The sequence below is a fragment of the Mya arenaria genome, chromosome 9, assembly GCF_026914265.1.
Source record: "Mya arenaria isolate MELC-2E11 chromosome 9, ASM2691426v1".
NCBI lineage: Eukaryota > Metazoa > Mollusca > Bivalvia > Myida > Myidae > Mya > Mya arenaria.
Window position 1 is genome coordinate 43,550,887 of NC_069130.1, and position 24,376 is coordinate 43,575,262.

At 36.1% G+C, this 24,376-nt stretch overlaps 1 protein-coding gene across 4 annotated transcripts in view; it reads right to left on the bottom strand.

The window, feature by feature from the left end:
- The window catches only part of LOC128246642 (transmembrane protein 209-like), a 34,912-nt gene extending 19,077 nt beyond the window's left edge, over positions 1-15,835 (bottom strand). Inside the window, exons 1-9 of one of the 4 annotated variants that reach the window (XM_052964945.1) lie at positions 15,749-15,835; positions 9,723-9,872; positions 7,842-7,892; positions 5,810-5,949; positions 2,835-2,955; positions 1,874-2,018; positions 1,086-1,169; positions 453-613; positions 33-95 (exon numbers count right to left, since the gene is read on the bottom strand). In XM_052964945.1, the coding sequence (XP_052820905.1) occupies positions 33-95; positions 453-613; positions 1,086-1,169; positions 1,874-2,018; positions 2,835-2,955; positions 5,810-5,889 (654 nt within the window). In that variant the 5' untranslated portion in view covers positions 5,890-5,949; positions 7,842-7,892; positions 9,723-9,872; positions 15,749-15,835. Of the gene's footprint in view, positions 1-32; positions 96-452; positions 614-1,085; positions 1,170-1,873; positions 2,019-2,834; positions 2,956-4,747; positions 4,863-5,809; positions 5,950-7,841; positions 7,893-9,722; positions 9,873-14,513; positions 14,911-15,748 lie in introns of those variants that run through there. The other 3 variants (XM_052964944.1, XM_052964946.1, XM_052964947.1) reach the window with 3 other exon arrangements.
- Positions 15,836-24,376: the final 8,541 nt, after the last annotated feature.

Here is a 24,376-nt window from a genome sequence, read left to right on the forward strand (position 1 = left end):
TAAAGAAGAATCATTGAGCATGTGATACAGACCTTTCTGAGGTGCTCAATGCAGAGGAACAGGTCATCATCTGTCACTCCCAGAGGCCTCCAGACCTGAAACATGCAACAAAAACATTTTAAGCAATTAAAACATATTTATATTCATTATTCAAGTAGTTTGCAAGGACAGGAGATTTACATTTACACAAATTTATCTTTTATTTTTAATAGTTAAAGGGAAGTAATCCTATTAATATTTATGTATAATATGCTTGTACTGATGCTCTCCCCTGACTCAAGTTTTCATACATTTATGTTGGATCCTGTGTATTTGGGGCTGGTGGCCTTTTATAACAAATTAAACAATTGACTTGAGATGGACTTGACCTGAGAGCTCTTTTTTTACAAAAGCTTATAACCCTTCATAAAAGAGTGACCCTACTTAAACCCTGTCTCGATATTGTATATTACCTCTTCTCCCATATTATCGCTATCATCCGTCCGCGACTTATGGCTCTGTGGGGAGCGACTGGCAAGCTGGTACTGGTTTTTACGGAACACATGACTCAGATCCAGGCTTGGACGGCCGTAACACCAGAATGATGAACTGTTCAGCGACATGTCCTGGCAACCTGTGATCAAGTGAATATCTTATCAACCAATGCATCATTTGTTGATTTTTGGAATCAATTGTTTTTATATACATTAAATTCTGAAAGAATTGTTATCTTTACTTAACTTTTTTCAAAATTAATAAATGACTACTAAACATTTCTATCAGTATTATATTGAGAAACATGTACATGTTTTTCAGGATTCTAAAGATGTTTGTGTTGTACTTGCACAAATGTAAAAGTAATTGGGCAACTAGGGGGATTTGGTGGCAAGCCAATATTTTGAAATTGAGCCCTTCATTTTCAGCATTTTAGGCCATTCTGAGAGCATTTATTAAGCACTTGTATTCTATTATTTAACCAAAAAAGTAGAAAGAGTAGGGCTTTTCCAAGACGAAGAAGGTAAAAGTGAGGCAGCTTGAAAGCCTGAAATAATTAAGAAAAAGCTAAACAACAATAGAAAGTAAGGCTACATAACCCGAGAACTTACTGAGAGCTGCCTTGTAATCTTTCTCATCCTGCTCCTTCAAGTACACTGACAAGGACTGTAAGTCTGTCATCTTGTCAGATGGGGCTGAAAATTTAATGTGGTTGGTTAAACAAAATAAAAAAAAACTTAAATAAGAAAACTGCAAGTCCATGACCATGCCATGAGCATTGCAAGTTCATGACAACGCCAAGAGCATTGCAATCCATGACAACGCCAAGAGCAGTGCAAGTCCATGACAACGCCAAGAGCATTGCATGTCCATGACAATGCCAGGAGCATTGCAAGTCCAAGGCACAACGTAACCATGTAACCACACAAAAACCTTATTTAAATGTGATACGCAGGCTTAAACTTACTTATACTAGTATAAATCTCCTCCAATCATATCCTTGAGCTTATCTTTTATTCTAGCTTGATTGTTTATTGTGCTAGAGATGATATAATGAAACAAAATCCATACCATTTCATAGAAAGAAGCCAGTACTTGCGAGAGTCCAGAAGCAAATTTTGGTTTGGCCATATTTAGCCAAAATCTTTATTGATTGGTCAAAATTTATACAACTTCTTTTATTAACCAATCAAATCATTTAGATATACAATCAAGATTTAAGATGATAAGTTTTATACAATTCGTAGCAAAAACAAACACTTTTAACATAAATCAGTTACTGCAATTTTCAGGTACGCTCAGTGCAAGTAATCCCAATATGTTAAAGTAGGAAGAATAAAGCATATTAGACGTCACATTTGCCGCGGTTTACAAGACAAACAAGATGGCTGGTACTTACAAGGGGATCTAAATGATGATGAGAGTGAAAGTCTGGATCGAAGTCCACTGCCATCCAGACTTGACAGTGACGCACCGGGCGAGTACGGAGTAAATGAAGAGTTGTAAAAACCTGACAAATGACCACCGCTGGTTTGGAAGCCACTCTGAAAAAGAAATGTAGGGTGAACAGCAGTGCCAATAGATGTTTTAACTTTAACTCTGTAAAACATGTGTAAGTATTGATAAAGGGTATCACCACACAATTGGATAATACACATTTAAATAGGATTTATCCTCACAGGTGACCGCCACTAGCTTGAAAAGTAAAGTAATTAGATGGTTTAAACAAACACATGGTCATAGATGAGTCAGAGTATCCTGACAGGTGACCGCCACTAGCTTGAAAAGTAAAGTAATTAGATGGTTTAAACAAACACATGGTCATATATGAGTCAGAGTATCCTGACAGGTGACCGCCACTAGCTTGAAAAGTAAAGTAAATAGATGGTTTAAACAAACACATGGTCATAGACGAGTCAGAGTATCCTGACAGGTGACCACCACTAGCTTGAAAATTAAAGTAAATAGATGGTTTAAACAAACACATGGTCATAGATGAGTCAGAGTATCCTGACAGGTGACCACCACTAGCTTGAAAAGTAAAGTAAATAGATGGTTTAAACAAACACATGGTCATAGATGAGTCAGAGTATCCTGACAGGTGACCACCACTAGCTTGAAAAGTAAAGTAAATAGATGGTTTAAACAAACACATGGTTATAGATGAGTCAGAGTATCCTGACAGGTGACCTAACATGTTGTAACCTCTCTTTACTTTAGTTAGCATGACTCGGGAAACATTTTATGGCTTAATCATAAGCAAAGAAGGTAACATCCACTAAAATGTCATCCTTATAATACCTGTACCATGAGAGCTGCTTTTTGCCATTGTGGCTATATATCTCTTTGACATAACCTACCCTGTCTATAGATGCGTGACCACTCGCGGATAGGAAGGAGTTTCCCGGACTTGCGTAACTGTGGGAGGCATTAAATGACCCAAGGTTGGTTGGAGTCATGGCTGCGTTACTGCTCCAATGGCTGGAACAGTTAAATAAAACATCTAAATAATCATAATTATTCGATACCTGTTTATCTTGTATGTAGAAAAAAAGTCCATCCCGCCACATCTAATTTTGCAAAGACTGACCAAGATGTCTCTCCCTCCTTCAAATTTTGCACAAACTGACAAAAATCCCCTTAAAACAAAATTTGCATTTTCCATATCAGGCAAAATCCCCAGTCTGTTGCATTTAAACTGTCTTCCTCTCTTCGATTTATCAGTTCAATCTTATTGTTGTCTGATAATTGGTGATAAAGGTCAGAGATGGTACACAATAATACCACTCTAAGCATAGGTGTCCGCCTCACATCAAAAACTGTGCTGTTTTAAAAAACAAGATTTCTAAGACACTACATGTATAAACAATGTCAATAGCATACAAGTAGTTAAACTCTCACTGTAACATTAGTCCAGTACCTGGACGAAAGGTACACAGTACATGAGCTAGCTGGGGAATGTATGTTTATCCTATGATGCCATTGGCCTATCCATAAGTGTCGGCCCCAAAAAGGGTTTCAGTCATAAAGGGTTTTATGGCATAGTACACAAACAGAATGTAACTCTGGTTCTTTAACATTTGCCAGTGTATAGCACTGTTACATAGGACACCCATTTGACCACTAGTAATTTAAGTTGTGAGGAGACACTGGCACCCCATTGAACAGCCCTGAGGAGGGTGATTGAACTTGCAACCTAGCCACAGAATTAACACAGCCCTCCCTGAGGACAACTAGTATCTTAAGTTGTGAGGAGGGTGATTGAACTTGCAAAACATGGGTTGACAGTCAAGTGTCTTACAACCTAACCACAGAACTAACACAGCCCTCCCTGAGGACAACTAGTATTTTAAGTTGAGAGGAGGGTGATTGAACTTGCAAAACATGGGTTGACAGTCAAGTGTCTTACAACCAAACCACAGAACTAACACAGCCCTCCCTGAGGACAACTAGTATTTTAAGTTGTGAGGTGGGTGATTGAACTTGCAAAACATGGGTTGACAGTCAAGTGTCTTACAACCAAACCACAGAACTAACACAGCCCTCCCTGAGGACAACTAGTATTTTAAGTTGTGAGGAGGGTGATTAAACTTGCAAAACATGGGTTGACAGTCAAGTGTCTTACAACCAAACCACAGAACTAACACAGCCCTCCCTGAGGACAACTAGTATTTTTAGTTGTGAGGAGGGTGATTGAACTTGCAAACTATGGGTTGACAGTCAAGTGTCTTACAACCAAACCACAGAACTAACACAGCCCTCCCTGAGGACAACTAGTATTTTAAGTTGTGAGGAGGGTGATTGAACTTGCAAAACATGGGTTGGCAGTCAAGTGTCTTACAACCAAACCACAGAACTAACACAGCCCTCCCTGAGGACAACTAGTATTTTAAGTTGTGAGGAGGGTGATTGAACTTGCAAAACATGGGTTGACAGTCAAGTGTCTTACAACCAAACCACAGAACTAACACAGCCCTCCTTGAGGACAACTAGTATTTTAAGTTGTGAGGAGGGTGATTGAACTTGCAAACCATGGGTTGACAGTCAAGTGTCTTACAACCTAACCACAGAACTAACACAGCCCTCCCTGAGGACAACTAGTATTTTAAGTTGTGAGGAGGGTGATTGAACTTGCAAACTATGGGTTGACAGTCAAGTGTCTAACAACCAAACCACAGAACTAACACAGCCCTCCCTGAGGACAACTAGTATTTCAAGTTGTGAGGAGGGTGATTGAATAAGCTTGAGTGGATAGAACTACCGGTTACCATACCTGGACGGACTATAAGCAGTATGAGAGCTTGATGGGGTACTACTGGAGAATACCAGGCTATTCTCGCCATAAGATGGGGCACAGCTGCGAATGGGCGACAGGCTGAAACCCGGGTCTGAAATAGTACATAATATATCAATAGTAATTGTCATTATTGATACAGACAGTAATTTCTCCAGTGCCTGGAAATTTCATTTTTAATGGGTTAGATATACCTGTTACTATTTGGAAGCACACATAACTACTTTAGTGAATGTGATAGTGCTTGAATTATTACTGTACAAATAATTGCTTGGGTAAGACATTCCATAGCAAATTCTGACGTCTGAGCAATGGCTCAGCTTTTAAAAGCACCAATATCCAATATGGAACTAGGAAAAATCTTGGAATATCGTCAAGAACTTGAACATAAGAAATGAATCAAAATGGTTGTTCACACCATAAAGACCATAAAGACCTTGAACCTTCATCTTACCCTTGTCCTTGACCCCAAGAAGTTGCTTATGTATCTCAGTGACTTCCAGCATTGCCAACTTTGGATCTTATCAGAATTAAAACAACCTTGAACCTTCATCTTACCCTTGTCCTTGACCCCAAGAATTGCTTCTGTATCTCAGTGACTTCCAGCACTGCCAACTTTGGAGCTTATCAGACTTAACACAACCTTGAACCTTCATCTTACCCTTGTCAATGACCCCTATAAGTGGCTTCTGTATTGCCATCTTCGAAGCTTATTGGACTTAACACAACTTTGAACCTTCATCTTACCCTTGTCAATGACCCCAAGAATTGGCTTCTGTATCTCAGTGACTTCCAGCATTGCCAACTTTGGAGCTTATCAGACTTAACACAACATTGAACCTTCATCTTACCCTTGTCAATGACCCCAAGAATTGGCTTCTGTATCTCAGTGACTTTCAGCACTGCCATCTTTTGAGCTTATCGGACTTAACACAACCTTGAACCTTCATTTTACCCTTGTCAATGACCCAAATAAGTGGCTTCTGTATTGACAACTTTGGAACTTATCAGACTTAACACAACCTTGAACCTTCATCTTACCCTTGTCCTTGACCCCAAGAAGGGGCTTCTGTATGTGGGTGACTTCCGGTCTGTTGTTGAACACATAGTACGAGAGACATCAAAACACATCAGAGACAGAGACTGAATACTACCACCACAAATGTCTATCAACAAGATTTCTGAAATAAAAACAAAAATAGTGGTTAGAAACAGCACGAGACAAACACTTAGTATGTGAGGCACTTGAACACATTAGGGACAAAAGTGTATACTAGCACCACACATGTCAATGAACAACATTTCTGATTTTCTGAAATAAAAAAGTGGTTAAAATCAGCATGAGTCGACAAGCCTTGCACTGGTAACAAAACTAACATGGTTTGTATGACTTCAATTCAAAATCTGAATTAAACATCCGCATAGATTGTTAAATTTTCACCCAAACTACTCTGTAGAAAATGTCACTTGCATAAAATTGTAGACCAAAATTGTTAGTTCTACGAGGTGCAGTCAAAAAGTTCCCAGACTGGTTATATTTTGCACACTTTTGACGTCTGACTATGACGATACTTGTCACACATATATCCTAACAACATTTTTACATTTTGTAAGCAGAATTAATTACATAGCATCTATATTTTGATAGAAAAATATGCTCATTGTAGTATATAACCTACGCTACAGATCAGTTTGAATTATCACCGATTACGAAATTGTTTTCACTGTTATTAACGTAAGAAATGCAATATTTGGCGCCGTTTCATCATGTAAATTTACATGACGTCTCACTAACGTCTTTTCTAAACACACGTCCAAAACAAACATCATCGCTTACAAATTATTGAATAAATATGCATTGTCTGAAGCCATGAAAGATATCGCTGGTGTGGAAACGTCAACGTCATCCGAGCGAACGGAGCAACAAACAGTCATTAACTACTTTGCAAGAGCGGGAATGACACCAAATGACGCATGGAAATTTATAAATCTGGTAGATGGTTTACGTAAATGTTCCCGTACACTCATATTGGACTGGCACAAGCATTTCCAGGACGGTCGTGACGACATAACTGACAATAATGGAAGAAGATAGTGGCAGTTCGACAAAATGCAGCGTGTCATTTTCGTAAATCGGCGGAAATCAATCAATGAAATAGCTGATGTGTCGGATTTAGCCATGGGAATATATATACACAACATCTTGACAATTATTTATTAATTATTGATTCCAGGCATTTCTTATGATATGAATTGGGTTCACATTGAGTTAACATATGTTTGTGACATTTAAGACGTGAAGAGACATCTTACGAACTCATGGGAAAGAAACGCCCGGACTGCGAAATTTGATCTTTCAACAAGACAATGCTCCTGCACTTCTGGCTGAAGACTCATTACTAACAATAGATTTTTGGGGGTATGAGAGACTGCATTATCGGACTTGTAGTGTCGACCTAGCGCCTTTGGACTACTGTGTATTTCCAAGATTAAAGGCCGACTTACGAGGTGGCAGAAGAAATGAAAATTGGCGTCAGGTCGGCGGTTATGAAGCAACTGCGAAAAGGGATGGTACGCAGAAATTTTTAAAAGTGGGTAGATTGGCACAGAAATGTATTGAATTGCAAGGGCAATATACTTTGAACACATTGACTAGCATACAAGAGCCTACATTGACGTAATTTCATTAGTGAACGTCAACAGTGCGTCATTTCCGTACGAAGTGATCCGTACAGTGTGAGTTATGTTAATTTGCTATATGTAAAAAATGATTGTTTTATGTGTGATTAAAAGTTAATATATGTACAGTCATGTAGAATATAAATTCTGCTTTAGTTTGATGCAATTTTATTTTTTCAAATCCCAAAAATGACAACAGTACAAAGGCAGTCCAGGAACTTTTTGACTGCACCTCGTAGTAGCATGCATTTTTAAAAGTAAAATGGCCTTTTAATCCCTTGGCATATATATGTTTCCAACGGTTTCGGTCAGAAAATGATTGACAATGTGAATGCGAGTTAGAGAGTGGCTGGCTTGCTTGTTGAAGAATCTATTAACAGAAAATATCTTGTACCTATATACCAGAAGACTGTCCTGGCACCCCGCACTCAGAAAGGAAATGCTCCTGAAGAAGAAAGCATAATTATGTCAACGAATATGCAGTATACATGTAAATTGTATGTACAATTATATTAATGAATGGGGTTATAGACCTTTTTGCATGATTTTATTTAACAATTAGTATAAAGGCCTTATAAAGTCAACAAGAGTACTCCAGAGCTCGTCAGCTATGGCTTTCTTCAAAAACATGGCATAACTTGACAATTATTCAAGACAGAGTAATAGGCCTTGTAATACACGTCTGCTTCTGGGAACATATGAACCATGTTTCATTAGTTTTTGGGCCAAGGTAAAAGTTTTTGCATGTTTTTTTTTTCATCACAGTTATGATCAGGGTTCATTTTTTTTAACGACAATGCAAGACCACTTGACTATCACATTAGGCCAAAAAAAAAAATATGTCTGGTTCAGGAAACGTTGTCCCAAAAAATTAGGAGGGTAGGCATTTTTTCCATTTTTTTTTTTTTTTTTTTTTTTTTTGACGTATGTTGTCTATGTGTAGACGATGCACAGAGCAGTCAGATCACTTTGTAACTCCCACCATGTGGTATTGTGATGTGTGCTTGTTTCAATGCAGTCATTTAACCACATAATAACAGAGCATTTCAACCCTGTATTATCTGTAAGGACCACAATGGAAATAAGGTTTTATTTTAACTCTTTTTTGTGTTATCCTTGACATAAATGTTATATATGTTTATACATGTTTAAATTTGTATTTGTCATGTTATATGCAATTTTTATGTCGAATAAATCTATCTAATCTATCTAACCATGTATCATCTTTGTTTATTCACATTATTTTCCTTTTCTATGCTTGCTGTTTATGTACCCTATGCCTTTTAGTCACCCTCTGTACAATGCTAACCTGCACAAAGAGTTCACAAAAGAGATTCATGTACAACCTAGTATTTTATAAAAATTCCATTTTTTAAAGATTTCTGTCGACAATTTTGTTTAAAATATCTTGTAAAGATAAGTCACTTTAATACATCTCTTTTGTGAATTCTGTCATTGTAACAAATGCACATTGTGAGTGGTGTTGCACAAAATCATATAAGGCATTAGCTAGGCAACCTTAGTGCACTGAGGACCTAGGGGTCCAGGTTAGAAGAGCAACAAAAGTATTATCCAATACTTTGTGAGTTTAATATTATTAATTGACTGTTGATATATTTCCCAAACACAATTATTAAAGTACAAAATGCGTACATTCAATGACATGGCAATTTTTTCACTGATATATATTTAATGACATTCACTGAAAATCTTCTGATACTTTTACTTAAAGGGGTTGGTACTTTTTACTTTATATAAGTTTTCAAACATATGACAGTGTACAATTCAACACTCCAATGATAAAATGTTTGCCAAAAAATCTAGCAGTGATAGATACAGTTACTAGTCACTGCATTGTCAACTACATGTACTGACAGAAAGCACATGGAAAAAATCTTAAAAAGAGTTTTACAGTTTAACATTTGCCCATTATGTATTCATATTCTTCAATACATACACTCTAAAATAGTGGCTGGTGAACACGCCATGGGCGCCGCCATTGTTGTGCGCTCTATTAACCCAAAGATCGATATAAACGCGCTCTATTAACCCAAAGAGCAATAACTACAGAAAAGAAAATTTTCAATACGCAGTATAGCGGTTTTCGGCCGCGATTTCGAAAAAAAAGTTTAGGGTCGGCGGGTAAAAAATAGGGTCGGTCGGGTTTCCTGAACCAGACATATTTTTTTTTTTGGCCTTACCTAGACTTGTTCTTTTTTTCTTTCTGAAAAACTGATGAGATTTAAAAATTATGTACTGGAGATAAAGAACTCACATGTCAATATAAAGCAGACACACTGCTACTTAACCAGCCATAACGTTCCTCTTAGCATGTTGCAAGTCTTTTCTTTCTTCCATGACTTATCCACAATGGGGCTGCAGGGCCAGCCTTGAACCAGGGGGAGGGACAGCCGGATTGTCCCATCTTGAAATAATGAAATGAACATAAAAGCTTAATTTAACATAGATGACATATTTGACAAGGACAATGAATTTACAATTGGTACGATGTCAATATATAACCATCTCCCACTAACACAATCATAAAAGTAAAATCTCCACAAAAGGGCAAAACCAGCAATTTACCAAGCTCTCAGCTAGGAACCCAACCTATCTACACAGCTTCTATTTAGCATTCATCAATCGTTGGAACCATATTTCATCAAACATAGTCAACCAGCCTACTCTCAACAGGTTCCATTCAGCCCTTGTGAGACTGGGAGGCATCTTCAATTTTTTGTGTCTGTTTTTAAATCATTCCTTTTAACCATTTTGTAAAAATGGAATGTTTTAAATGTAAATAGCGGTTTAATTGCTGTGTGCGCAAAGTATTATTTTATTACATCACAAAAATACTCAACTTAAGTGATGCGGTTACTTAAGATGATGATGATGTGCTTATATAGCATGTACAATTTATACAATAATGTTAATGACATTCATACTTTTTGTTCATTATAGTTCCAAATTGTCTGTCTGTGTCTTATAAATTCTATTAATATGTTTTAACCAGTAGATTTGGTTAAAATGCACTCCTAGGCTCTTAAAGTGCTAAAATCCTAGGAGCTTCAGGGGGCCTCACCCTCTTTGAATCTCCACAAGGACGATGGCCTTGCCCTGCAAGGGTGCCCTGACGCCCAGGGATAAAAAATGGAGACAATTTTTCAAAACCCAGAGTGAACACTTCTTTTACGCCAGACTACAGTTATCCCTGACGAAAAGTGCGCTCAGTTGGGTCTCTAACCAACAACTCTCTGAACACTAGCATGGCACTCTTACCACTTGTTAACTGAGTGGCTGGATCGGTTTGGTAATAATGTTTTTAATGACATCTTTGATCCCCAAAAAAGTCTCAATCATTTTCCTACATCTTTTCATTGACAGTATAGTTTTATATATTACTATAAGAATATATTAAGATCATTTTTAATCATAATTTTTAATTATTTTCATCATCAGATAACTAGTAAGTAAGTTTCAACTGCCACATTTAAACGTATTTCTGTTGGCGAGGGGAGACACCTCTCACTGACGTATTGTATAAATTCCAATTGATTAAGTTTAAAATACTTTTTTAATTTCTGTTTATTTGTTAGTTCTGATTAATGTTATCTGGTCAAAATTGATTGGAAACATTGTGTTTTTTGGTAGCTTTTTTCTGTCTTTCAGTTGATGTATCAGAACAAGGAATTTGATCCCAAAATTTGATATTTTTTCAATATTTTTCTCTAAAATTTACGTCGGTTATGGTAGGGTACTGGGCAGTTGCCTAATTCCGGATCAATTTTGAAGTTTTCTTAAAATATTGTCATAATTACTGAACATAAGTGCATGAAATTTTAATAGAAAAATGTTGAGTCCTATATCAACCAAAATGAAAAAAAAGAATAAAAGAAAAAAACAATTAATTATAATATAATATTCAGTACGAAATAAGGGCATGAACGACGTCAAAAAACCTGCATTCAGTGCCTAAATATTCGGATTTTTTCAATGAACAAAGTAAACATCATCAAGTCAATATACAACAAGAGATGTTTGTCAAACATTATGCCCCCTCTGAGCGCCATGTTGTCAGGATTATATGGACAATTGAATGAAATATGCATGGACCAAAATGACAGCTGATTTGTTGCTGTTTTAAGATTATGACCATTAAAGTGTGAGGATAAAGTGTGTTATGACCGTCATGACCTTTGACTCTATGAACTCAAAATCCAGAGTCATCAGCTGGTCACCAGAAACCTAAATGTCAAGTTTGAGGGCCATGGGTGCAGGCATTGTCAAGTTATCACAAGACAAGTTTTTTTCGTTCAAGGTCACTGTGACCTTGACCTTTGACCTGATGACCCCTTAAATCATAAGGGGTCATCTACAAGTCAGATGCAACTCCAAGTCAAGTTTGAAGGCCATGGGTTCAGGCATTGTTGAGTTATCACTCGGACAACCTTTTACCATTCAAAATCACTGTGACCTTGACCTTTGGCTCTATGAATCCTAAAATCAATAAGGGTGATCTACTGGTCAGGCTTAACATCCATGTCAAGTTTAATGATCATAGGTTCAGGCATTGTTGAGAAATCAGTGGGGGAAGATTTGTTAACTTTTTTGCGTTAAAGGTGACTGTGACATTGACCTTGGCCTGATGACCCCCAAAGTCGATAGGGGTCATCTACTGGGCAGGTCCAACCTTCATGTCAAGTTTGATGACCATAGGTCCAAGAATTGTCGAGTTTGCTTTCAAGGTCACTGTGACCTTGACCTTTGACCCCTAAAATCAATAGGGGTCATCTACTGGTCAGGCCCAACCTCCATGTCAAGTTTGAGGGCCATGGGTGCAGGCATTGTTGAGTCATCACTTGGACAACCTTTTATCGTCACATTCAAGGTCACTGTGACCTTGACCATTGGCCCAATGACCCCTAAAATTAATAGGGACAATCTTCTGGCCAGGCTCAATCTCCAAATCAACTTTGAGGGCCATGGGTGCAGGCATTGTCAAGTTATCACTCAGACAACCTTTTACCATTCCAGGTCACTGTGACCTTGACCTTTGGCCAGATGACCCCCAAAAACCATAGGGGTCATCTCCTGGTCAGGCCAATTCTCCAAGTCAAGTTTGAGGGCCATGGGTGCAGGCATTGTCAAGTTATCAATCGGACAACCTTTTACCATTCAAGGTCACTGTGACCTTGACCTTTGGCCTGATGACCCCCAAAAACAATAGGGGTCAACTACTGGTCAGGCCCAACCTCCATGTCAAGTTTGAGGGCCATGGGTGCAGGCATTGTTGAGTTATCACTCGGACAAGCTTTAAAATTATTTTACCATTAAAGGTCACTGTGACCTTGACCTTTGACCCGATGACCCCCCAAATCAATAGGGGTCATCTACTGGTCAGGCCCAACCTTCATGTGAAGTTTGATGACCATACGTCCAGGGATTGTTGAGTTATCACTCGGACAAGCTTTGGTCTACCGACGGACCGACATACCGACATGCCTGTGCAAAGCAATATACCCCTCTTCTTCGAAGGGGGGCATAAATATTAAAAAGCTACTTAAATGAACATCATGTATTACATGTTTAACCTGTATATAAATTTTATACTTCTCTGAAGTATTTGTATGTGTATTTTCGGCGTATCCGATCTACTAATTTGTCCGAATTTGCAAAATTTTGAAAGTACGAATCTGCTTCATTTTTGCTTCTTTTTCATATCAAATGCTGGACAACACAAAACAATGACATCGTCAATTTATTTACTTTATACGTAATTGGCATTGTATTTCGTGATAGACGATAAGTCATAAACATCGTATAGTAGGTCTAGTGTTTAAAGATAACCCTGTCGAACCTCAATATAATAGCTCGCGCTGTGTGACGTCATCTCCCACGTGACTAAATATTGTCATTTGGGAAAGCGAAAGTTTAGAGGTAATTATTTTGGGGTTATACTCGAATAGCTGCACTTTTGTGTTGTTTCTGTTGCTAATCAGTTATGGAGGTCAGTTACGTAGACTGTGATCATTCTATATTGATCACGGTCGCCGAAACGCTTCTTAAACGATTTCCGAATATTTATGCAAATCCGGAATTAGGCAACTGCCCAGTACATGTATTTAAATAATACTGATGTAAAAAACAATAAATTTGTAGTATCCCGGAACAACGGGTTTTCGACCGCCTAAGGATTATTTACCTTTGAATCATAAATAAGTGATAATAAAAAATAAATGTGTGTGTGTGTGTGTATCATTTAAAGCAATCATTCATCTTTCAAAAAACAAAAAAAATTAAATCTGTTTCAATCGTCTGTTGTTTACATTTTGAATCCAAAATGGCGGCTGTCACATGTTGTATTTGACCTAGATACAACATGCTTTCGACCATGACCTTTAACTTTACTTCGCAACAAAAGTTTGTGCACAATATTTTTTATTTTAATTTGAATAACTTGTTTAAACTGTTTAATGTATTTTATTTAAAAAGAAAGTAATTAAATATTTACATATTTGCCATACAGTCACTTTTTAGTTACTTATCACCACAAGAGAGGCTAAGGAATGCATCATCCCTTCTAATGGCTTTCACATGGGTACAAAATGATAAATTCACCCTTTCACTTTGGACCACATTTGAATGTTTTTCCAATTACGTCATTAAAACAAGGAAAGTCGATGGTAGCCGTCCAATGAAAACGCTTCGTGTATTTAAGTCATAGCCGAGTGCGCGGTCAAGGTCAAAATTGCAAGAAGGTGATTCGAAGTGAAAGTAGAAATACTTCAACAAAAAACGTTCGATTTGGATAAATACGCGTCTTACTCAACGAGTTTTTAACGGTAGGAATGATATTTTAAGCTTTTCTTTGTAATGCATACGGAAAGTTTGCATGTCAGTCTGTTTTTAACGTGTTTTAGGGGGGAAAAATCAGTTGTTTTTCAACCTCCCAGTTCTTTCGTAATGGCAAATTTCAGCTTCTGGTCGGTGCATTTTGTTTGAATATGCGTAAAGGTCAATCTTACTAGCATAAAAGTTATATTTTTCTTGTAGATGGGAATCTTACCTTATCAGAACAGTAAAAATTATTAGATTATCTCAATTATTTTAGGAACTATGCTCTATTGATACAGTGTGCGAAATTAACGGTAGCCCGATCGCCCGTGGCGACGAAAAATTGACCCAGGCTACGAAAAAATCCTTTAAGGTAGCCCGACTGGCGATGAAATCATCGGGCTTGTTGGTTAAAAAAAATTGTCGGGTAAATGTTTACCTCGACACCGTTGACCGACTTCCGGATAATCTCTCATTGTTATGGATATTTTCTGTTGCAGTAATCTCCCTTGTCAAGCAATTATACGCTATATACTGCTTGAAAATAATTATTTTGACGGAAATCATATTTCGGACTGTCAATACTTTTTTTTTGTTTTAGTGAGATATTAAAGTTTGGATGTTGTTTTTGTTGTGTGTTTTTTTTTAAAATAAACTTGGATTATTTAGTCACCGAAAATTATGAAATAGTTGTTTGTAAAATCCTGTCACTAATGCCACAAGCAGCACATGTTTACAGGACTTCCATCCTCCCCCTGCATCAACAATCCAACTGCCTTGACAGAACCAGCCCCCCCCCCCATCGAACCACCACCAGCCCCCCTGCCCCCTGGCAACACAGGACCACACAACCACCATACTTGCATTTTATACAAAATATAATAAGATATTGTACAGTTGTCATATCATTCCTTGTTTTTAACCATATAAGGTACTCAAGATGCGTTTTTCTGTTAACCGGTGGGCTATGGAAATCTGGCTTGGGCTACAGAAATCTCAAAGTCTGTAGCGTCATTGGCTACCAGGTAAAAAAGGTTAATTTCGCACACTGTTGATAAGGTCAGTTTGGAATTGATGAATTTTTGCACATGTTTACCTTATATTTATTTATATATTATACTAATTTTCTTTCATGAAAATTTGTGGAATAATTTTTTAAATGACATGTATTCACTAAATAAAAAAAAAATTAAAAAAAAAAAATTAAAAAAAGAATGTATTACTGTATCCAGGCTATGTGACGAACACCTGTGTATATTTCTAATGGGACGAAATGTCTAAGTGGCCGATTTTGTAGTAGGCCGATTTGAAAAGGGGCCGATTTGTCTCGCTCCCCATTTACATGAACCTCGAAAATGCGTGACGTTCTTCAAAGTTTATCCTGGTGGCCGAAAGGGTAAAATACAACTCATTAGACCAAATGCAAACTTCAGCAATAAATTTAATGAATAAAGATAAAATACATACCATTTCACATTCTGTGTACAACTGATCGATAAAAATTAAATGATGTCTGCCTAAAATCCCTTTTTAAACTCTCCAGCAAACAACAATGCAATTTTTACGACTTTAAATCTGGTAGGTTACACACCACTGATTTAAATAGCCAGGCTACCATCAGGATTACAAAAATGTCGGGGATAATATCTGATGCCTTGTAAAGAATGCAACAGTTGATAACATTATGGCTGAACGGAACTCCTAATGTATCAATTGTACATTTACCAATCAACCAGCAGATGGAATTCTTGCAAAGCAATTTAATATGAAACTCTTCTATCAATATAAGTTAAGGCTTAAATTGAAAAAAAAAGTGTTTTTGTATATACCATCTATACTTTTATAGTACATAATCATGAAATTAATTTGCTTTCATAGAGAAAAGGAACGTGACCAGTGTGAGAAATACATGATGTTAAAGCTAGTCACAAAGGCATTCGCGATGTTTCAAAAGCGTTTGAAATCTTCATCACAGACCAGAACTATGTGTTTAAGACAAAAGGCCAACAAAACATTGAGCCCTAAGTACAGTGAATCCATCTAGCTGTGACCAAGGCTCAGAATAATTTAGAATACAGTGTTGTTGAAAATGTCACTATAAGAACCATTCCACATTCCACTTAGACCTGATGTATGTAAGTTAGCGGGGGGGGGGGTTAAGATTGGCTGGCATATGAACCCTACAAATACCTTATTTAAACTTTATATATACTTTAACAATTAAAAAACAACTTAAGTATGTAAAACTGTTTTTAGGAGTGAAGGGTTGATATGCAACAAAAATTGTATACGTACATTATTTCAATACCTCGGTGAAATACTAGTAACAGTTTTGAAAGGGGTTGACTGTTGTGCCCCCATCCCCAGTTATGAATTCCTGGATCCGCCACTTGTGCACACACTGTGATAATCAAAGTGCTTAAAGCACTGATGGACTAGGGCTTCATTCAGGGGAATGTTGACAACCATGTTCTAAGCATTGAAAAAATCGGCTCACATCACAAGGGGTCACTGTTTAATGGGCTAGCTTAAACTTTAGACTAAAACTGCTTGCAAGCTGCAAAGGAAATTTGAAAAATCTAGTTAAGTGTGTGTAGAGTGAGGGGGGGGGGGGGGCTAAAGCGTTAAATCAGATAAAGTCATAGTTCTTTTTTCTTTCTCAAAGTCGTTTAATCAGACTTGTACAAATTAATTTACGTGGTTGGCACACGTACTTCTTTAATTTGATCAATTCCTTTTATATCAAAGGACTGTTATTTGCAGTTTCAGAGAAGAATTTCAATAGGTTCCATCAAATTTCATGACATGGTGTCAGCAGATCATCACGCTTCTAGTGAGAATGGAATACCAAACATAATTTTATTCTTTTTTTATACCGATCATTAATCCACATGCACTACATATCACAAAATACTTTAACCCATATTCCGCTCCAGTGCAATACGGCCATACACCACTCTTGTGACGTCACGTCATAACAAGTATGTTGCGCAATATTAAATTGACGTCATTTAACCAATGAGTGCATCCTTAAAATGAAATTGATTATGCAAAGATGTGGCTTCTAAGTGATCTAATCAGTAATGTATATAATAAAAGGGTTATTAGTACTGCGTTTTGATCAGGATATGGCGGAATGTCATATTTGATAATGGTAGTTTTTTTAGATTTTGATTTTACTCAGCTTGTGCCTTGTGAAATCTGAATCTGCAAAAATCTACTTGAGTCGAATACAACCTCCTGGATCAAAACGCAGTACTTATAACCCTATTATGTACAAAACCTGTTACCCCTAGGACAGAGCATCTTTAACCCACAGGGCCATTGTAACTTTGAACAATCACTGTAAAAGACAACTACATACATGTACAAGATGCTTAAGGAAGTAGTTTGGAAAAATTAAGAATTATTTTCTCCGTCTTAATTTGTATGCATTAGATAACTCAATAAATGCAGCAGTTGGCCATTCTTGTATTGTCCTCTGTCACTGTCCTGATAGCTCCTTATCTCAATAGATGCAAAAGGTTGTAGGTTAATGATTCTCCTGGTCCAATATGTCATAAAGAAAGAAGATATTGAATGTAGAATCAAGAAGCTTTCTTTTCAGGCACTCCAAATTGAATAGTACTGTAACATTTGGAGTGCCAAGAATTTTTTGGATTCCTAGGCAACAGGTATCAGGTGTTGCAGTACATTTGGCAAATACTTTTCACCCGTCCTTGTAAATCTAAAAAAAACTTTCATTTCGCAAAAGTAGTTCATATAACTATATTAAGGTTGCTAAATCAGAGTTTGAATAATTCTGAAAACTAGATGTGCCTTTAATTGCAGCAATTTGAACTCCAACTCATAATGTCAATAAAGCTGGTTATGCAATACTGCAGTTCCTTGGTGTGGGGATTGCTTTATTTACTTGAACAAACAAACAGTTCTTGTGTTGGAAAGAACAATGTATTAACATGCATTTTTCTTGCCCTGGCTCCATCCAAGCCTTAAATCTTAGATCAACATGTACTTGGGGCTATGTGTAATATCAATGAGAACTATAAATTATGTTCAATTTAGTGCCACTTATGATATTTCATTCCACATACAAAAACACTTACATGTTCAAACCAATATCCTATGTTATGATAAAACCATTGCCAAGTTGATAATTTAAAAAGACAAGAAATTATATCTGGTCAGGGTTTAACATAGTCTTTCTAGACAGCTGGACTAGTTTGGCAGTTACTTTGAAAATTTTCAAAAGCTAAACTGAACAAGACTTGAGCAAAAAACTCACAATACCAAAAGGGTTTTTAAAGACTTACGAGATCATTCTCACATCACCTATACCATTAGTTCTTATCTAGAAACTTAAGTCAACATAATAATTAATGTTTTACATAAATATTGCAATAAATAAAACATATTTCAATAAGTGCCAATAACATAGCAATCAAGTATGATCACTATAGGCCTAAACATGAGATTTCAACTTTTTCCTGATAAACAATAAATAATTTTAATTTGCTCATTTTTTACACAAGCTGAAAAAAATGGTCTCTTTTTGAATACTTCACATATTTCATGGTTTTCATCATTCAAACTAACATTTCGCTTGTTATTTCAATATTCAATGATTGTGTAAACATTCATAAATGATGGTTAAAATTAACATTCATGCTAATCATGCCTACCAAAAGCACCTGACTGACCAATCAGTATCCAATTTTGGCAGGGCTTATTGGTGGTTCATTGAAATCAACCATGACCTCCCACAATCTGCACTGATCAACAGTAGTTAATGAATTGTTTCAATTGTTCTTATTTTCATAAAATTAGAAAACAACTGCAGTGAATAAAATTTATTCCTCATCACTGAGAGAAAGTTTAGAAAAATAAACGAAGCCGAGTTATATCTAGTTGGATATCAAATCCTACAATTGTATTCATCATTTCATATATAACCGTATTTAGGAAATGTTAAATTTTTGAGTTTCTAAAATGAAAGTTTCTTTTTTTTGGTATATCAAAGAACATTTGTGTGTGTAATTTTGATGATATTTTGTGATTCATTTAATTTCATTCTTGTTTTATTTAGTGTTCAATCCCAAGCTTTCTTGTTCACATTTAAGTGCAAGAAAAGTCACTGATCTGAATAAATTCATTATAATGTAAGGTCACATAAAGGATATATTGTGCTTTTTAAAAATAACATTTTTTTCATCTGTTTAAAATTATGTCAATTGAAATGCATTGACATTTTATTATGAGTTTAAAGCTGCACTCTCCTTTTGACAACTTTTTTATTTGTTGTCTTGGAACGAGCCAATTTTTGCGGAAATCCATGGAAACCAGTTATATAAGACTGCTGACCAAAATTTAGATGACAGATTTTTATATTAAAGTTAAAAAAAAATGATGTTTTAAGCATTATTCTTAAACCTTTAGTAACGGTTTAAGCCATAAAACATTAATTTTCGAACGGAAATATGACAAACTACGAGCTGTTTGTTTGTCAGCAATCTGATATCATTGGTTTGAAGATGTGTACGCAAAAATTTGCTCTTTCCAAGACAAAAAAAGTTGTAAAAACGGTAAATCTGTGAGAGTGTAGCTTTAAACTATGACAGGAATAATTCAAGGGAAAGATTTTTTTTTTATTTCTAGCATTAAAATTGTCTGAATCGCATGAAAATTTATAAATTATGTAAGGTATTCTGACATTGGTCACACTTTTTGGAACTTTGTGCTGTCTTCTTTTTGTTTGTCTCAAATTAATACAGCATTGGCTTCACTTGTTGTTTATTAAAGGGACTGTACACTAGATTGGCACCAAAAAGTTTTTTTTCCTGCAACGAATCTAAGGACACTTTTTTAATAAAATATTTTACTCTTTGATATCGTTATTGTAAATAAAATACCGAAATGAAAAAAAAAATGCAGTGAAGTGTCGTATCCACATTTTCCAGATGTATACCTAACTCGCTAATATCATGTAATAACATCAACGGCAGATCACGCATAAGGAATGAATTCTACTCGGTAGACATACCTAGTAATCTTTTTTTAATGGAAAAACACGAAATAACTGCTATTAATAAATCATTTGTAAACTATGGGGATCATCAGTTAGTAAGTTCCAATGCATTAATTGTACACATCGATACCATGTTTATGTCAATTTTCTACAATTTTCTTTAATTTTTTGCTTTTTCATCATTAACTGAGTACAGCCCCTTTAAACTGTACCTTATAATGCCTGTGACTTATAAAATATTTAATAGTAATGGTCTACAACCAAGATTAGTTTTAATTATCCAGGTTTCAAACTGCATTGTGAATGCGATTGGAAAGGTAATCTTGAAAGCTCACTTAGTATAATTTTTACAGATAACATTCACCCTGCAAGGTACTCATATTTGGATGATACATAACGATTTGCATAGTCATTTATGTATACTTGCATTTATTGATAAAGGATACCTTTTTCAAATCTTTGATTTAGATTACAACGTATAACTTATATTAATAAATATATATTCTTAACTTTATCTGAATACACAAGCTAATGCATCAGTCAATTGTAACCATGCCCCCGCCCCCCGGTCCCGTAATAGCGGGAACTTTTACTTTCGGTCCAGCCAACCCCAGCTAAAATCCCCGCCCTGCGGAGATAATCTGATGGTAAAAACCCCACCAAATGCCCCGCACCCAAGGGACATTAGGTTAAGCCAACTCCACACTGTTTTTTTCCGGGAAGACCTGGCACTTCGGGGCCACCTGAAAGGTAAAAACATGGCCCATTTCGCCGGCTATCCCCGGTATACCCCCGGATGTGGGAGCCCTGGTTACGATTGACTGGTGCATAATGATCCATTATGATCCAATCTCATGCCAAGATGATTTTTGGTCTGACATCGCGAGGTTAGATATTCTTAAGCATATAAAAACCCATATAAAGACAGCATTTGAGAAAGATTGTTGTGAGGTTAAATCTTCATTACTTTACTATTCCACAATATTAGGTGATAAGGGAACTTTATTGAATATTTTGATTTTAATTTTGTTTCCTAAACGCCACAAGTCAACTGATTAATTAATACAAATTCAATTCTATCACTACAATATTCGGCACTGCATTATTAAATAAAACTCAAAAGTTACACTTGTAAATTATCTAACCAAATACCTTTCCCTCAAATATTTCACAAATTTATATTGATCTATCAACAACAATGCATCATCATACTGTATCTCTGACTGATTTTTGATTTTCATTCTTGGCTAGAAAACAAAAAGCGAGCACAAAGCGTCTTCAGAAAAAGAACTTGTAAAGTATGCACCAGTCAATTGTAACCACGCCCCCCCCCCCCCCGATTTACATCCAGCCAATCCCCGGTAAAATTCCTGCCCTGCGAGAACGGACTGGTGGTAAAATCCCGTGAATAACCCCGCACCCCGGGGATCTAAGGTAAGAGCAATTCCCTGATATATTTTGAGGGAAGACAAAACCACCGCAACCACCCGGCATTGCGAGGACACTAGTTCTGGCTTCCATAACTTTAATGTTGTTATTTATTTGTTTGATGTTTACAACACGTCCAAAAAGGTAATATATAATGTGTTCACTGATGTTCTGGTTTATCACAATGGCATGTACTTACACTGAGTGTGGCTCCAAGATTTTTCTATGCACATAGGTAAACAATCATCTTATTCACAGATGCTGTGCACATATTCATACATTTGGCTTCTTTTAGAATGAAGCTTCATAAATAAGTATGCGCATATTTGATATTTTTTTATCTCGTTTTTGCAAAATTGAAATCACATGATTTTTTCAAACGAACTTGTATTGCTTGAAAATTTACGTCTCAAATTAAAAATGCTACCCACGGTAAGATGAAAATAAATCCGTTTGATGGTGGTAATCATTCAATGGCGGCTTTATTGATAAATTTCCTCAATAAAACACTATGAAATTCGCATCATCAGCATCCGGAAGTAGTGATAACATACATGTCTGAATCATTCGGCCGCTCTGATCAGAGTAAATTTTGAGGTCAATAAGTAGACTTGTACCCTGATTTACTTTTCCTCTAAAATATAAAGTTATACAGGTAAGCGGCATATGGTTTTTAGTTAACATTTATAGTATTTGAACAATAAATACTAAAAATCATGTTGTATTTAAAAAAGTGCTAAGTGCCATGCGATGATTAGTTTAAAAAACTTTGTTTCGAAAAGAAAATATCACGGAAACATGCAAATTATGTCGCAAAAAAGATCAGGGACCGACTTCGGAATACCAACATTGTATACAAAGGATAACAATACTTTTTTTTAAACCAACTTTCCTGGTTGTTTTCTACTTAGACCGCACACTTTATTCGCTTTACGTATAAATTCACAAGACATTTCAAATGCGCGACGGGCACCGCGGTAAGCTGATACTGGTTTCTTTTCGGATAAAAGAGAAAGAGGGTACCAGTTTTTCAATACAGAGCATTGATCGGAAAATTTTTGATGCGTACTTTTCAGATATGTTCATATTGTTATTGCATATAATCTGACCGTATGCAAGAACATTTATGTAGGTAACCCGATTAACTCACTCGCTTCGTATGATTTTCGTGTGCTTCATTAAAAGAACGTACAGTTAGCTTAAATTGTTAGGAGAACTATTTTATTGGATGTTTTCATTGTAATCAGTTCTGGTATTACTTTGATTATTTAAATTCGCTAACGGCAATCCAATCAAAATACAGCGTATGAATACATTACGTCATTGAATCCCCAGATGCGGCTTGAGAATGCAGATAGCGTGTTTATGGCTATGAACTAGGCCACAAGTGCCCTAGTCCAAAAAGTGATATAAGAATAAGAATATAAACAGAGTGTAGGTCGAAAAAGATATGCATTACTTTTTTGTAGAATTGATGTGTTAATAACAAGATGCTCGAATCTGAATGAATTACAGTTTTAGCATTATGACAATTTCAAAGTGCATATATTGGGTGATAGATACAAACAGCTAGATCGTTACCAATCACACACACACACACGCGCGCACACACACGCACACACACACGCTGTGGATGAACTAAAGTGGACCATTTGTGACAACTTTTCATTGTTTGATGTTTTGACTGCTGTGTATATTGATGGCTCTAATATATTTTAGGTTCAGTTTTTTTCTCTTTTGCTTTATTTAGTCAATTTTAGATGTTAAATTATTATTTCTATTTTAATACATTTATATACATTCATTGATATATTTATTTGTATGTGGGTGTGTTTTTTTACTGTTAATGACACATTACATGGCCATGCATTTATTAATGTTAAAGGCTAGTCAGTATTGTGCAAGTCAACATTTAGGGATAATTACTGTAATTTATCATAACAAACACTTACTTGTATAAAATGCTAAACATATTGTCCGTTAATACGCCCGTGTACTTTATAAGTATATGTATATGTGTATAGTTTTCTAAATACATTTTTTATTTTTTTCTTCAATATATTATTCAAAATTTTCATACCAAAACTGCAGCATACTGTCATCTAATGACCATTTGGTACATTAAAAAAATAATATAAAAATCAAATAACATCTTAATGTACACATTCATTTTGCGTGAGATTTCGTGATGTTGATTTCTTTGCAATTCTAGAAAAAAACAGCATATACGGCCGTGAAATAAAAAAAATAACTAGGATTTGAATTATGATAATTCATTCTAAAAACTATTTGACGTGACAACCCCTTTATGAACGTTTTCGGAAAATGTTTTCGAGCTGACGTATTATTTTTCACTTTGTTGTATACATGAAGTTATTTTTACCGAAGCGTTCAAGCCACTATGTTTGGCTTTATACTGCAGATGAACTCCTAAACGAAACACAACAGACACGGTGGATCCAAGATTTGACCCGTGGGTACTAACGTTGAGGAGTGAAACTTAATGCGTGCACCCCCTTCCACCAAACACTGAGAGATGTTGTATCTTAAGGTGGTACGGGGTCCGCACGAAAATTTAGGCTTACTACAATAGTCTAAAATGGTGCATTCTGATGTAATCGATGCATATTTTTCTACTACAT